At 43.5% G+C, this 17,719-nt stretch overlaps 1 protein-coding gene across 1 annotated transcript in view; it reads right to left on the minus strand.

Annotated features, from left to right (window-relative positions):
* LOC124124518 (NACHT and WD repeat domain-containing protein 2-like) overlaps positions 1-10,329 on the minus strand; it is a 56,149-nt gene extending 45,820 nt beyond the window's left edge. The window contains exon 1 of the mRNA XM_046487702.2: positions 9,719-10,329. Within this exon, the coding sequence (XP_046343658.2) occupies positions 9,719-9,875 (157 nt within the window). The 5' untranslated portion in view covers positions 9,876-10,329. The remainder of the gene's footprint in view (positions 1-9,718) is intronic.
* Positions 10,330-17,719: the final 7,390 nt, after the last annotated feature.

Genomic DNA, 17,719 nt, shown 5'->3' on the forward strand with positions numbered 1-17,719 from the left:
CACCAACATTTTCCAATAACATATATTCAATTTATATACCGGATTTTTTGTGTAGTCAGGTTCTATGATCTACATACTACCTGTGCGTTTCTTTTTTTGAAGAGTGTATATATTTAATTTACGTCTATGAATAATTAATTAGTTATTATTAAAAAGTGGCATCTAATTTATTCGGATGGGTCGTGTTCACAAATATTACCTCACTCACTTAGTCACTCACTCACTCCGTTAAATCTATGTCCAGAGCTTTTGTGTAAATGTTTCGAGCTATCGGGACAAGCTGGGCACAAAACACAATAATTCGTCTTATCGGATATATCGAGACAACCGACTTTGATGATAAACAAAGATTTGTTTGTTTGTTTGACGCCTCACACAGCAATTGTCCAGATGTATGACTGCGGCCTGTAAGTAAATCGAATTTGGTCCAGACAACCCAGTGATTCATCTTGTAATCAACGACCCACACCGTCAGGGTATGATGACACGCTGTCGACCAAGTCCCCGAGTCTGACCCCCTGATCCATTTGCTAGCCCCTCACGACAGCATGATCGCTGGGACCTCTTCTAACCCGGAACCCCCACGGTGTGATAGCGAGTTCGTGACGTCACGAGGTTTCGTCGAAGTCTTAAAAACTCTTTATAAATCAGAATCCTACTGGACAATTATTTTAAGTGAGTGAGTGAGTGCGTGAGTGAGTTAGTGAGTGAGTATGGTTTTATGCCGCTTTTAGCAATATTCCAGCAATTTCAACGCGGGGGACACCAGAAATGGGCTTCACACATTGTACCCATGTCGGGAATCGAACCCAGGTCTTCGGCGTGACGAGTGAACGCTTTAACCACTAGGCTACCCGACCGCCCCTACTTTAAGTGAGAGCGGGGTGGGCTTTGTGCGGCTTTAACCAGTATTTCAACTATTTTAGGGCAGTTGTTTTGAGGTAGAAACCTATTTACTAGTCCAACCAAGAAATAAGGCAATATTGATTATCATAACCGCATCAAGTCTAAGATTCGAACCCTCTGTACATTAGTTTGTGGTCACAGATATACCATTGACCCAATTTAAGCGCAAATAAACCACTCAAAAGAAGTAAGAGAACAGCCGACTCTTTCATATTGCTATAGTTCGCATGTGATGACAGATTAACTATAGTAATATGAACGAGAAAAGGGTGTTCTTTATCTTCTTTTCAGTACTACAGTAAAGTACGTTTATAATGAACATGCTTATGACGAACTGACAGATATAACGAACTGTTTTTGTCCCTGCCATCTCCTGTATATATGATACATACATGCTTATAACGAACTACGATTACATCGGACTAAAATTGTTGGTCTCTTTGAGTTCGTTATAACCGTAGTTTACTGGGTGGTCGGGCCCGTGACTTGGTTGAGTGCTTGTCATCGATCCACGACGGCGCGGTAGTTGCTCATAGTATCGACCATTGGTTTGTCTCATCCAGACTCTGTTTTTACCATCCCGTTGAGATACAGGTCGAATATTGCTGATGCGGCGTTAAACAACAAACAAACAAATGCAATCAGCGTCTCTCTGTGTGTATTCACATGCCTCCGCGTATCTGTTGTCAGGTTGGCAACAAATCTAGATTAGCCAGACTGGGTCAAGTAACGGATATATTGACCGCATTGTTGCCACGATGACGACGGGAGACTACACGATAATGGCCTTCTTGCAGACGTTCCCGCCAGTCAGGGACTACAGAATCACTCATGGTAAGATTGCCCGGTACAGATAGTGAACTTTCCACTGCGGTAGTGGGTGATCGTCCAACAAGACAGAATGTGAAGCTAGTTAGTGTAAAGCAACACGCAGTCCAGTCGGTCAAGATGGAGATCACGCAGAGAAATCCCGAGAACACCCGAGTTACTAAGTCTTCACCAGGAACGCTCCATAGTTCGAACTGAAAACATGTGGCGATGAAAGTGACCTATATTCTGTATGAATACCTCTAAAATACGACTGGCTCAGAAAATGTGCAAATATTTCAATCAGGTCAAGGGACCAACGCTGGTTCGTCTGTTAACATTTATTATCTGGTGTAATTATACGAGGAACAATATCAAGGGAATATACAAGGGAATCCTGTCTTTTCAGTTATAAGAATGAAATTTCCTCCATTGCAGCACGAAAATGCGTCCAGAAAAAAAAACCTTGTTCGCGATAGGTGTGATTGAACCATCACAGGAGGCATTTGTCAGACGCTTTGGTAAATTTGAAAGTGTGATATCCCGACTGATGGAAAGCTATTACATGAAGCAAACGGGTGGGGTTAAGATTATGGTGGGTAGAAGAAGACCTTGGAAGACTACTCCCAGGCAGGATCGATATGAACGCACCATTGCGTTGAAGAACAGATGTATTTCTGCTCCAGGGACAACTTCAGGGTTGCCATAGGAATCCGACTTTTGACGTCAACGATCCGAAACAGGTTGAATCAAGACGTCCTTCCAGAGGAATGCGCCTGACTGTGGCACAAAAGCGCCTCAGACAACAGTGGGAACGGCCGTTTGGAGGTCGTCAACAGCGGCATTGGAGATACACCATATTTTCTGACGAATCGAGGTTCAATTTACGCTATACAGATGGAAGACAACGTGTTTGGAGACGGCGTGGAGAGAGCTACTATCCGGCAGCAGTACAAGACCACGATAGGTACGGTGGTGGCAGCATCATGGCCTCGGTTGCATCACATACAACAAGACGGATCTAAGACCTACAAGGAAACATGACCAGTCAACGTTCTGTGGACCAAATGTTACTTCCAGTGGTCAGCCCATTTGCCCAGCGCCTTGGTCAGAACTTCGAGTTCCAGGATGACAACGCGCGTCCTTACAGTGGTCATCCCATTTGCCCAGCGCCTTGGTCAGAACTTCGAGTTCCAGGATGACAACGCGCGTCCTTACAGTGGTCATCCCATTTGCCCAGCGCCTTGGTCAGAACTTCGAGTTCCAGGATGACAACGCGCGTCCTTACAGTGGTCATCCCATTTGCCCAACCCCTTGGTCAGAACTTCGAGTTCCAGGATGACAACGCGCGTCCTTACAGTGGTCATCCCATTTGCCCAGCGCCTTGGTCAGAACTTCGAGTTCCAGGATGACAACGCACGTCCTTACAGTGGTCGTCCCATTTACCCAGCGCCTTGGTCAAAACTTCGAGTTCCAGGATGACAACGCACGTCCTTACAGTGGTCATCCCATTTGCCCAGCGCCTTGGTCAGAACTTCGAGTTCCAGGATGACAACGCGCGTCCTTACAGTGGTCATCCCATTTGCCCAGCGCCTTGGTCAGAACTTCGAGTTCCAGGATGACAACGCGCGTCCTTACAGTGGTCATCCCATTTGCCCAGCGCCTTGGTCAGAACTTCGAGTTCCAGGATGACAACGCGCGTCCTTACAGTGGTCATCCCATTTGCCCAGCGCCTTGGTCAGAACTTCGAGTTCCAGGATGACAACGCGCGTCCTTACAGTGGTCGTGTTGCTGTCGACTGTCTGAGGCACCAAGACAACAGAACATTGTCCTGGCTGGCCACATCTCCAGACACGCACTGATTGAACACCTGTGGGATGTTCTGGGCCGAAGGGTTCGCACCGACCTCAGTGTTCACAGAATGTGTTACAGCTTGGGCAGGCCCTACAAGAAGAATGGCGAAGGATACCACGGGAGACAATCCGGCGTTTGATTTCCAGTCTGCCCAGATGTCGTGCCTGCATCGATGCTCACGCGGCATGGATCAGATATTGCCGTTCCTTTGAGGATTGAATTAAGCATCGTCATTTCTTTACACATCGTTTCTGAATAAATTTGAGTGTTCCCTTAAATATTGTTCCTAGTAAATATTAAAAGTTCAGCGTCCCTTTTCAACAACACATAATTCGGAACACAGAAAACAGTATTCGGATGTTAAACAACGTAGTTTTGTTTGAACTGGTAGGCAATTGATTATGTTGCTTGATGTGAACACATTCAATGAAAGCGATGGATCTGTACGCTCTTGAAGTCGTCTTGTGTTTCTACCGCACTTTGTTGACTTATACTTGGGACCAACTGTGACATTTACGAGTGTTGATTGATAAATTCTGAGCCTCACAGGAACTGCGTAAAAGTGAAATCTTGTGTTGTAGACTTGACATAATGTCTTCGAGGTATAGCCACAAAAACAGCACGTTCCTCATGTTAGTCTATTTTCAGAAGGACTCAGATCTCTGCTCAGTTTACTGACTTGTCACAGTGAAACAATTTGCTGAAATGACTTAATATTTTGTTGATATACCCCCACGACACCATGCAATGTCCACAACAAAATATTTCACAATGTCGCAATTCCTTCTGTGTGAGCCTCGGAACGTATTAGTCAATCCTCGTACCTTACTATCCTGCTAGGGGCGGTCGGGTAGCCTAGTGGTTAAAGCGTTCGCTCGTCACCCGGGTTCGAATCCCGACATGGGTACAATGTGTGAAGCCCATATTGCTGGAATATTGCTAAAAGCGGCGTAAAACCAAACTCACTCACTCACTACTATCCTACTGTCCTTTGTCGACAGGTATTTTCAAAACGATTAATTTGACTGCCGCCATGTGGTTGCAGGAAAAGTTTTAGTTTTACTAGGCGGGAGGTGTGATAGCCCAGTGGTTAAAGCGTTCGCTCGTCACGCCAAAGACCTGGGTTCGATTCCCTACATGGGTACAAAGTGTGAAGCCCAGTTCTGGTGTCCCCCGCCGTAATATTGCTTGAATGATGCTAAAAGAGGAGTAAAACCATACTCACTCACTCACTCATTACTAGGCTTCCTCTCTGATTGTGTCATTTGTACCCAAACGTTAGCTCACTCTCGTTGTCATTTTTATACCTTCGTTAGAAGTCTCTTTCACACTCATACTCACACTCTCGCTTATTGTCTCACATCTCACTCTCACTCTCAAATCTGATTCTCACTTGCATATTTCATTCTGTCTCTCATAATTATTTCAGCATGTGTTTCCACGCCTTTCCACCGGCATTCTATCCACATCTTCATCACTTTCACCCCCCCCCCCCTCCCCCCCATGACCAGCCCCACCCAGACTTCCCCACCCCTTACCCCAACACCATCACAAGCTTCCCACAATCCATAGTTCAAACAATGGCTGCCAAGAGAACCATAAAGAACACAGGCATGTTTTTTCCATTTCACCGTAACATGTAATTAACGCTGGCAGGACGATTAGCGAGAGACTAGCACGCGCGTCAATCATGAAATCAAACTAAAGCCTGGTAATTGGACAAAAAATCGTCAACTTATTATGCCTTTGACAATTATATAATCATAAATAGGATATCGCAATACTTGCTAACGGGTGTTAACACACCTGTACTAGCGTGAGGTCTGTGTGACCGCGCAATTCTGCCCTATGGCACTCGTCAGATGGAGAAAATTCCAATCGTGGGCTGATAAAGACGCCAGCAGTTATAAAACCCCGTCAGTCGTCGGTGGCTTTGATAGCCGAAATGTTACGATTAAGAGGGTCCAGATGGGGCGTGTTGGATGGGCGTTATTTGACGAGGGATCACCTCAATGAACATCCACAGTTCTTTATCTATTTCCACTTTCATCAAATCTCTTACAGTTAGATACGCAGAATTGTTTAACCCACGGCTGGCTGACCTGTCAGTGATTTTGAACTACTGGAAACATGCCACGTGTTACGTTAAGTAGGTGCATAAATCAACACGTTTTACTCACGTAAACAAACAAAAATGAGAACAAAAATAGAACGTGTGGCCGCCGGTTTTAAGTCATTCATGTACATACTGCCCCAGTAATCTTAGGCTTCGCCAGTCACCGTTAGAAGCTGAGCCCGTTAGACGTGCAAGAATCCATAGATCCTGGTTTCGCATCCCAGATTGACCCCAGTTATGATTTTCCGTCTGCCATAAACATAACAGAGCCTTGGCCTTAACCAAAGTGGTGAACTCACTCACTCTCCCACCAGGTCTCCCACTCACACGCTCTCCCACTCACTCACTCACTCTCCCACTCTCCCCTTGGCTCACTCACTCACTCACTCTCACACTCTCCACCTCGCTCACACACACGCTCTCCCACTCGCTCACTCACTCTCACACTCTCCCACCTAGTCACTCACTCACGCTCCCACCTAGTCACTCACTCACTCACACATTCACATTCGTTCACTCACCCACTCGGTGATTATCCCACTCGGTCACTCACTCACTCTCCCAAACACTCACTCACTGACTCTCCCAAACATTCACTCACTCACTCTCCCAAACACTCACTCACTCACTCACTCTCCCAAACACTCACTCTCCCACTCACTCACTCACTCTCCTAAACATTCACTCACTCACTCTCCAAAACACTCACTCACTCACTCTCCCAAACACTCACTCACTCACTCACTCTCCTAAACATTCACTCACTCACTCTCCCACTCACTCACTCACTCTCCCACCTAGTCACTCACTCACTCACTCTCCCAAACACTCACTCACTCACTCTCCCACTCACTCACTCACTCACTTTCCCAAACACTCACTCACTCACTCTCCCAAACATTCACTCACTCACTCACTCACTCACTCACTCACTCTCCCAAACACTTACTCACTGACTACAGTTGGCGCAGTTCGCGCGCCACACGCTGTATCCCGCCAACACAAACCTACCACGCGGACGCCAGTCTCCACTCTCCATCAATCGGGTGAACGGACCCTCCTCTGGAGCCTCATCCTATATCGATTTCGGGTGGAATTATTATATGGTCTCAATAGAACTGGAGCCATTTCATGCGCTCCAAAATCACTTGCTTGGATCCACAACTTGGATGGAATTAATGGAGAGTGATTTGCTTTATCAAAGTTCATAAACGTGGGTGATAAAAGACGCCATTATGAAACGGAGCGTCCAAACCAGACCGAAACGGCGATAGTCACAACCTGGAGTACATACAGATTTCAAAGTCGACGATTCAAAATGTCTTGTTTATATTTATCTTGGCTTTCGATTATACATCAACGACAGGATAGAGTGATGCATATGACCTAACTGACCTCTATTCTAGATTTTTCTTGGTTCACGCCAACTGGGTCCGGGGCGGTGACCTGGTTATGGCGCATGGATACCTGGATGACTGACGTCGACAGTTGCAGGTTAAACACATTTTACAACCAAACTCTCATGTACCATATTAATGTAATTAGTTAAACATTCTATTTATTTTATTCAAACTCTGAAGATTTTAGAAGAACTTTCCAATTTAAATACCAAATTACACCTGAAAACAACTACATATAATTAGACACATGCCTAACATTGTTGATTCATTTTTATATGATCCGGAATTTGTACCCCCATATTAAGAGTTTAATACACGTCCTTATATGAAGAATATGTACGTTTTCCAACTGAAATATTTAATTGATTTATCAAACAGCAAAATGCATTGTCTCTTTACAATTATGTTTCTGGATCAAGTGACCCATTTCAAAAGAAATTATTATCGAAACTATTTGACAGGTGACGTTAGGAATATATCAGCACCGATTCTATTGTACCTCACGCGTTCGCTGCAATCATTATTCTGAAATAAGAAAATTGATAAAAGATCGAATTCTCCTTTCAACAAGTGCCTTAAGGTCAAAGTGATATTAGTGGTCGACTATGCCTATATTTGACATACGTAAAACTCATTTATCATCCTAATATATATAAACTAATTGTATTTTGATGACAACTCTTCGACAAATACACAACCTTCGTTAATCCGGACGGTGTTGTTCGGATTAATAAAGTCGGGATGCCCTATATAACGCATGGTGGTGTTGATTACAGTAATACTAAATGAAGAGGGTCTCAGACACACGGGTCCGGTTTAGCGGGGTGTCACTGTACGTGGATACCCATGGCCCAAATGTAGTCACGTCCTGATAATCATAAACTCCAGAGCGTCTAACCAGAGACAAATGCCGATATCGGTAGATGGCCCCTGGTCTAACCGTATAGCTGTGATTGCATATGGCCCTGTGAACCGACAGTCTTTTGTCAGTGTAACTATAGTCGAGCATATAGAAAAGTCATTACCCGTGGCACAGTTTACTATAACAGCATTGGAACGTCTCCCAGGGGTTTTATGGCTGAGGAAACAATCGGGTGTTTCAAAGAACGCCTTTTCTCTTTCCGTGTTATGTTTTTTACTGTCATGGGAGACATTTGGTCTTGACTTTGTTGAATACGAGAAAACGGGGAAATGGTTATCAAATGTTCGTACTATGTTTCAAGCATGTAATCCTGAACATGATCCGGGCAAATGTTAGTCCACGACAATGAAAGTAATTCGAGATTTTCAAATCATGCAGTTTAGGGTTTAAGGTTGTATTATGACGCCGGCACGTACTGTTGTGATTCTTGGCCCCTCCGTTCTCGTGTTTAGTCTTGTCTGTACACAATGTGTTTATTTGTGTGTGATGTGTTGCATGGAGGAATGACTGTGATTTCGTTGAGAATGAATTTTAACTTGCAGATAAAGTTAAGATAATTGTTAAAAATGTCACACAATATTAACTGATATCAAAATAGTGATTAATGCGTGATTATGAAATATTAATTAAGGGGTAAATGAATACGTCATTTGTATGAAAGTTCGTATTAAAGACTATATACAGTAAACTACGGTTATAACGAACTTAAAGGGACTACTAATTTTAGTTCGTTATAACCGTAGTTCGTTATAAGCATATATACAGCATAACTACAGCAAAAAGTCGGTACCAAAAAGGTAAGTTCGTTATATCCATCAGTTCGTTATAAACGTGTTCGCTATAACCGTAGTTTACTGTATCTCAATATAATAACATGATTCTTATTCATGTCATACAAGCACTAAGATGTATGAGCGACTATACACACTGTTTTAGCATGGGAAAATTATACATATTTGTGATATACTTTCAGATGACTCACAGGACAATAATGCTTTCTCACAACTGCTCAACACTTTATGAGAATAATTGATAAATTAATAACTATAAAAATAGTAAAACTAATGTTGTCTTCACAATATATAAATACCTTAACTTAAGCGGAAATCCATGTTGTGCAATTAGCATTAGGAAAGCGACATATACAGTAATCCCCAGTGGGTTTATGGGGTACTGGACCAAAACTATCACGGTAAACATCATTGAGAGCAGTAGGATGAATATGTCTCCTTTTACTGGGAGTTCACGAGCATGGGGGAACGACACGCCGGCTCAACTGTGGCAGTGTGATTGTGTACACAGTGATAGTTAGGAGATAGCACCAACCGGACCCCCCGCAGAGCCTGGTTGAGTCACCCAGTTTCTCAATCAGTGCCGCGACATGGCCGAGTCTTTATCAGAAGGCAAACAATAGATTCAGAGACGAAGTTCAACAAAATATCCAGACCAGGGTGTAAACGGATGTTAATACCGCAGCTACAGTGAAACACATTTGCACAAAACCAACGAGAGAGCTTTCTAGTGATAAGCCTGCATACCTATAACTCGGCTCATCTTAATGTGTACACTCTCACACCTCTGTTTAAATAAATAATATATTTACACCTGTATCATTTATAATGATTATAATGATAATATATATCCGTCTTCTATAAGTTCAGTTTAGAATATAAGACCTTATTTGGTGAATCAAATGTATATTTTTTTACTTACCAGTAAATGTGGAACTTGTAAATATCCGAACAATCTTGGAACTAAGAGCTGGTAAATCATCCAAACATCCAATGAGGACTCGATCCTTTTTCTCTTGTATTTCGTCGGGGATTTCAGAGAGAGGTGTACCCTCGGGTAAGTCGTGCTGGTCCGCCATGGTGTTCAATCAACTTGTCTCCGTTTTCAAGTTCACTTTACCGTCTTGTTATACATCGTCATCCCATTTTAAGAAAAAAAACTCCAAAGCTTCAAAATACAGCAATTTCTTCCCGGCGTTACACAGACCGCATAGCTCCTTCTCGACGTCAAGTGACCGACTCGCGATAACTAGTAGGATCGGTAGCGACCCTCCCGCCTCAGCAATGGGGCGATTATCCGATTAGAGCATTAACGTAAGATTGTTAGAGGTAGTCAGTGCTAAGAGTCAGTGAAACAATAGGGTTTAAGGAACAAGGCGTTAAGAGGAGGTGTAAACGGTAGCTGTGCACAGCCGTCTGCAGACGTTCCCTCCGTTAGAACGCTTGGACGTAATGCAAAACCAGCCTTGTTAATTAACCAAACTACCCGGTCGCGTTTAACGGACCCCGTTGCTCACTTGCATTTAGCCCTGTTTGCGATTTCGCTTCTCCTATAACGTTGCCCGTGTGTATAATTATGACAAATCAATATCGTGGTTGTTATACCAACACAATTAACATTCGTCGCCAAAACGGTTCAATCCCTGAGCGGGTGTTGGGACATTAAGGAATCACATGGATATGTCCCTGTGGTGCTACGCTCGCTGGGCAGTGGGCTGGTTATAAACGGGGGAATATTTAAATTGATGCTGATGTGAGTGTGGCGAGGATGTTATAAGGCATTTAATTACACCTGCATCCATAATAAACACATCAACAGTAATAAGCAGTATTGATAAGTGTAACCACAGCTGTAAATCCCTTTTTGATTGGAATACCACCACCTTTCTTCTGTAAATCTAGGATTTGGTGTTGGTGTTGGTGAGGAGGAGATGTGGGCGTGGATTTGAGGATGGCGTGGGCGTGGATGTAAGTGTGGGTGCGGGTGGGTGTGGGGTTGTGGATGTAAGTGTACTGGTGGGTGCGGATTTAGGTGAGGGGTTGGGTGTACATTTCGTTGTGGTTTTAATTTGGGTGAAGTTGTGTGTTTGGGTGAGGGAGTGTATTTAGGCGTGGGTTGGTGTATGGATTTGGGTGATGGTGTGTGTTTATGTGTGGATTTGGGTGAGGTTGTTGTAGCGTAAACGTATGTGTTTAGATGTGTGACTTTGGGTGAGGTTGTTGTAGCGTGAACGTGTGTGTTTAGATGTGTGACTTTGGGTGAGGTTGTTGTAGCGTGAACGTGTGTGTTTAGATGTGTGACTTTGGGTGAGGTTGTTGTAGCGTGAACGTGTGTGTTTAGATGTGTTACTTTGGGTGAGGTTGTTGTAGCGTGAACGTGTGTGTTAAGATGTGTGACTTTGGGTGAGGTTGGTGTTTGGGTGAAGTTGTTGTAGCGTGAACGTATGTGTTTAGATGTGTGACTTTGGGTGAGGTTGGTGTTTGGGCGAGGTTATTGTAGCGTGAATGTGTGTTTAGATGTGTGACTTTGGGTGAGGTTGTTGTAGCGTGAACGTATGTGTTTAGATGTGTGACTTTGAGTGAGGTTGTTGTAGCGTGAACGTGTGTGTTTAGATGTGTGACTTTGGGTGAGGTTGTTGTAGCGTGAACGTGTGTGTTTAGATGTGTGACTTTGAGCGAGGCTGTTGTAGCGTGAACGTGTGTGTTTAGATGTGTGACTTTGGGTGAGGTTGTTGTAGCGTGAACGTGTGTGTTTATGTGTGACTTTGGGTGAGATTGTTGTAGCGTGAACGTGTGTGTTTAGATGTGTGACTTTGGGTGAGGTTGTTGTAGCGTGATCGTGTGTGTTTAAATGTGTGACTTTGGGTGAGGTTGTTGTAGCGTGAACGTGTGTGTTTAGATGTGTGACTTTGAGTGAGGTTGTTGTAGCGTGAACGTGTGTGTTTAGATGTGTGACTTTGGGTGAGGTTGTTGTAGCGTGAACGTGTGTGTTTAGATGTGTGACTTTGAGTGAGGCTGTTGTAGCGTGATCGTGTGTGTTTAGATGTGTGACTTTGGGTGAGGTTGTTGTAGCGTGAACGTGTGTGTTTAGATGTGTGACTTTGGGTGAGGTTGTTGTAGCGTGAACGTGTGTGTTTAGATGTGTGACTTTGGGTGAGGTTGTTGTAGCGTGAACGTGTGTGTTTAGATGTGTGACTTTGGGCGAGGTTGTTGTAGCGTGAACGTGTGTGTTTAGATGTGTTACTTTGGGCGAGGTTATTGTAGCGTGAACGTGTGTGTTTAGATGTGTGACTTTGGGTGAGGTTGTTGTAGCGTGAACGTGTGTGTTTAGATGTGTGACTTTGGGTGAGGCTGTTGTAGCGTGAACGTGTGTGTTTAGATGTGTGACTTTGGGTGAGGTTGTTGTAGCGTGAACGTGTGTGTTTAGATGTGTGACTTTGGATGAGGTTGTTGTAGCGTGAACGTGTGTGTTTAGATGTGTGACTTTGGATGAGGTTGTTGTAGCGTGAACGTGTGTGTTTAGATGTGTGACTTTGGGTGAAGTTGTTGTAGCATGAACGCGTGTGTTTGGATGTGTGATTTTGGGTGAGGTTGGTGTTCGGGTGAGGTTGTTGTAGCGTGAACGTGTGTGTTAAGATGTGTGACTTTGGGTGAGGTTGTTGTAGCGTGAACGTGTGTGTTTAGATGTGTGACTTTGGGTGAGGTTGGTGTTTCGGGGAAGTTGCTTTTAGGTGTGGATGGGTGAATGGATTTGGGTGAGGTGTGGATTGGTGTGTGGATTTTGGTGAGGTTGGTGTTTGGGTGAGGTGTGGATTGATGTGTGGAGTTTTGTGAGGTTGGTGTTTGGGTGAGGTGGGTATTTATGTGTGGATGTTTGTGAGGTTGGTGTTTGGGTGAGGTGTGTATTTACATTGTATGTGTGGATTTTGGTGAGGTTGGTATTTGGGTGAGGGTGGGTATTAATATGTGGATTTTGGTGAGGTTGGTGTTTGGGTGAGGTGTGGATTGGTGTGTGGATTTAGGTGAGGTTTTGTTTGGGTGAGGGTGTTTATCTGGCTGTGGATGTGGGTGAGGGTTTGGATGTAAGTGTGCGTTTCGTAGGTGTGGTGAGGTTTGTTTTGATGTAGGTTGGGGTGTAGTTGTGTTCTTCAGTGGAACGAAGCAGGTGTGGATTTGGCACCCCACCGACGTTTGCTCAATCTCCTGAACGCCAGTCACCCGAGCGCCAATCTCCTCATACTTCACCCACAGCTATCGGCGAGAAACTATCCCTTCAGTGATGAACTTTCAAATGACAATGAATAACGGAAGTACTGACTTCAAAGCGGCGTTTAACCACGCCCCCCAGCACCAATATCCCTATTACGTATTTCTTGACTTACATTTAACTTAACATTATCCCGCACGGTGACATCGGATACAATTTTTCAATAGAACCCCTCATTTTTCAATCCAGGGTATAAGAGTCATTATTGTTTAAGTTTGCAAGAAGGCAGTGGAGCGGATCCTGTGTTCTGGGGCTTGCGTTTGTCTTCCTATTCCAGCGGTGCAGTCTCGGGTTGCTTTTACAATGGGACAGTACTTAGGAAAGCCGTGAGACGCTTTAGTGAACAGATTGTACTTTCTGATAAGCTTCAACAGTAATGTGATAGATTAAGGGGCCTTGGATGATGTATAGTGTAGATGTTAAACGGTTAATTAGAACGTGTAGGAATGTACGGCTATATTGTTGGTAGGGCTTGTGTGAGACTTCTACATTATAGACATCAGCAATAACTAACAGTGGATGCGGGTAAGCCAGCATATAAGGCACCGCCGCTATGTAGAGTTGCGGCCCTTAGAGGTGCCAGGATCGTGGATTTGAATTCCAGATTCACACTGATTATGATTTGGTTCCTCAGCACCATAGTCAAAACAGTAAGTAGACAGACAGTAGTATAAATATATATATATAAAATCCAAACTCACTCATTAAAAGACGAGGTGGGTGAGTGAGGAATTAACTCCAAGGATGTAGAGTGGGTTGGGTTTACGCCGCTTCTAACATTATTTCCAGTTATATCACAGCGTGTCAGCTTAATGTGGGATGAAGTGAAGCTCGAAGTGATGCAGGTCTTAGACGTTTACCAGTTCGGTGAAACCCACGGTTTGGGGCTGACAAACCTAGAAACATAATCGGGGCGAACATGGATTCGAACCCACAATCATAGGTTTCTGGCGTGCCCAAGGGACGCAAGGGATTCTACAGAGCGAATAGTGGCGCCTTAGACGACGGGGCCACCCCGTGCCCCCCAAGGATGTAGAACATTGAACCTGGGTCTTTTGTACTTACGATTTATATCATAAGTAAGTATAAGTAAATTGAGCTTTATTTGTGTAGACGTTTCTTATATAAGAGGGACCGCCTCCGTGGTCTATAGGTAGAGCGTCCGCCCGGACAGCTGAAGGTCCAGGGTTCGATCCCCGGCCGCGTCATACCAAAAAACGTTAAAGGATGGTACTTGTTGTTACCCTGCCTAGCGCTCGGCATTAAGGGGCTTAAACCTGGTTGATGAATCGTATCCCATTTGCGTGAATCGATGCTCATAATATAAATCAATCACTGGATTGTCTGGTCCAGTAACGATTATTCACAGACCGCCGTCATGTAGCTGGAATGTTGCTGAGTGCGGCCTTTAAACAACAAACATTCAAAGAAACAAACTTATTTTGAAAACGTTGAACAAAGGATTGTCATTCGAATAACCTTTTAAAAATATATAGTGGGTGAATTGGGTTAAGAGCAGCTGTAAACACTATTCCAGTTATATCACGGCGTGTCAGCTTAATGTGGGAGGAAAGCCCGAAGTGATTCAGGTCTCAGACGTTTACCACTTCGGTGAAACCCACGATCCGTTTGTGGTGCTGACAAACCCAGAAACATTATCAGTGCGAAATGGGAATTCGAACCCACAATCAACTAGCATACTATGGCAACTGAGTCAAACGGTACCCCCAGTTATTGAGCGGGCGTATATTGGAATATTTCTTGCCGAATCTGTGTTGAGGTGGAGCAATATCCAAGATGATATATGCATGTTATGTTCCATATTCATTGTTGACGGAGATACTGGCATAGATACTTCCCAAAAGAAGTTAAAGAACACCCTTTTTCATATGACTATGAGGGTTGGTCAACAAGTTCTAAACCTGACAAACTTTCAACTTTGGTCCATAACAAAGTGAACTAGACCTGGCACCAAGCGATTTCCACCTTTTTCCTTAACTCAAAGAACACATTCGTGGAAAGCGCTATGACGACAACGAAGACCTCTTAGCTGCCGGGAATGGGTTTTTCAGGGTGGCTTTAGAAAATTTCTTCCTGACGGGAATTGAAAAGCTTCACTAACGATATGAGAAGTGTATTGAAAAGAAGGGAGAATGTGGGCGTTCTTAAACTCGTTTTTAGGATTATTTAACAAAACACATCATCCATGTGCCGTTGGTATCGCTGGGGAGGTCTTGAAGGATAATTAACGTGGTCATATTTTTGTCAGTGTTACTTTGGAAATTGTTATTCAATAAACCATCCAGTATTTTCCGGGGCATGGGTAGCTCAGTCGTGTCAGGTGCCGCAAATCGCTGTGCAGAGTTGTGTCCCTTGGGCACGCCAGATACATATTGTCGTGGTTCGAATTCCGGTTTGCCCCGATTATGTTTCTAGGTTTGTCAGCTCCATATCCGTGCTCATGTGTTTCACCGAAGTGGTTAACGTCAGAGGCCTGCATCATCAAGGACTTTCCTACCACATTAAGCTGTCACGCCGGGATTTAACTGGAATGCAGTTCAAAGTTGCCTTAAACCAGACTCACTCTATTTTTGGTATATTTTTTTCAGCTTCGACAACGGTCTTCTTAACACCATGAACCATGACTTTGACCTACCTTAAATAAATGGCAATCATTACACAAATACAGAAATGAACATTATGAAACTATCGACTTTGAATGTAGATTAGTTTTATAAGCATAGGTTCAGTCGCAGTGAGATCAATTGCACTTTTAACCGAACATTTCTGTATTCGTCAGCACTAGACATTATGAAGTAAAATGTGACCGGCAAGAAGTCAAGTGTTCATTTCTGCAATCACGAGAAGCGTCGTAAAATCCCCAAACATTCTCATTAGAGAAGAGGTAGACTTGACTCCAAATATACAAAAGCATCACCAATAACACAAATATATGTTAACTTATAGTGGTGTGTTTAAACATTGAATATTCATTTCATAATACATTTTGAAACAAATAAAAAGGGATAAAAGTCCGTTCACACTTCTGGAATTGTAAACCTTTAAAAATGAACAATTGCAGGTTGGAGCCTCTGCGTGATAGTGATAGAAGTATTATATGACGGACTAGTAAAACTCATGAAAACTATGGACGGAAGGTATTAAAAGCATCGTAACATGTGCAAATGGTCAAAATATTAACTTGGATCACGGACGTGTTCGTTAATCAGTTGGGGTGGCCCAGTCGTCTTAGGCGCCGCGATTCGCTGTGCAGAGTTGCGGCCCTTGGGCACGCCAGAAGCCCTATGATTGTGGATTCGAATCCCTGTTCGCCCCAATTATGTTTCTAGGTTTGTCAGCACCATACCCGTGCTCGTGGGTTTCACCGAAGTGGTAAACGTCGGAGACCTGCATCACTTCGGGCTTTCCTACCACATTAAGCGATACAACTGCAATACTGTTAAAAGCGGCGTTAAACCCAACTCACTCACTCACTCACTCACTCACTCACTCGTTAACCAGTTTTCTTCACACGTTTGGAGATTGGCGGGTTGACTATTTTATTCTTAGCCATACTAAGTGAGGTTTGACAAAAATAGGCTAGTCGGCAGTCATATGAACGCCTCCATTATTTATAATAACATGAGCAATACAAGGTCATGTTTGAAATTTGTCAAAACCTAAGGGGTCTTTGTGATCAATCACACCAATCCGAGTGTCGCTCGCATTTGCTTTCACCGTAACGGTCAGTCACCTTCAGGGAATGATTCACGTGCTCCACGTGCACCTAATTCTATGTTCCGGTCATGACCGGATGACACCTGTCAGTGCACGCGGCTTGGGATGTTCTCGGTGCGGTCCGCGCGGTGCATACCACGATAATCACCTACCTCGTGCAAGTCGTGGCCTGGATTGATTCCAACAACTGCGTCATGTTTATTTAAGATAATTAAGGAATAAGGTATTCACAAACGGCTTATTTCTACTTTACAATACTAAGACTTAATGAACGATATTTTTTCTTGTCAAATGAGATGAAATTTAGTTTTTTCTTGGAAAAGTTGTTTCAGAGCTTGTACCATTAGTTAATGAAATTTTGTGTGACAATGTATGCAACTTTTGATTAGCGTAGGTAATAACAATGCAAGCACGTCGTAAAAGTTCTCTTTCGGTCACGGACACGCTTACAAATTTACCGCTTGACTTATTTTATACGTTTGTACTCCTGATCATGACCACGGGTAAACATTGTTTGCTTGTTTGTTGTTTAACGCCACACTCAGCAATATTCCAGCTATATGACTGCGGTCTGTAAATAATCGAGTCTGGACCAGACAATCCAGTGATTGACATCATGAGCATCGATCCACGCAATTGGGATACGATGAAAATGTAATATGAGAAGGAAGTGTGGCTCGTTGTTATCTGTTTGAACATGTCCGATAATTATGATACCATAATTTCAAAGTGTTTTTGACCTTAAACTTGGCATTTGCAGTCGGCCAAAATGGGTCACTTATCCTGCCATAGACGCGCACAAGTCTCTAAGGCATTATTTAGTTTAAATTATATTTTGTAGTTTATATAAAGAATGAGAACAATTGTCCCTATAAAAGACTCGTACTGTCCGCTTATCTAGATTTCACTATTATAAGG

Source organism: Haliotis rufescens, unplaced genomic scaffold (assembly GCF_023055435.1).
Source record: "Haliotis rufescens isolate VD_foot unplaced genomic scaffold, xgHalRufe1.0.p SCAF_43, whole genome shotgun sequence".
In the NCBI taxonomy this organism is placed as follows: Eukaryota; Metazoa; Mollusca; class Gastropoda; order Lepetellida; family Haliotidae; genus Haliotis; species Haliotis rufescens.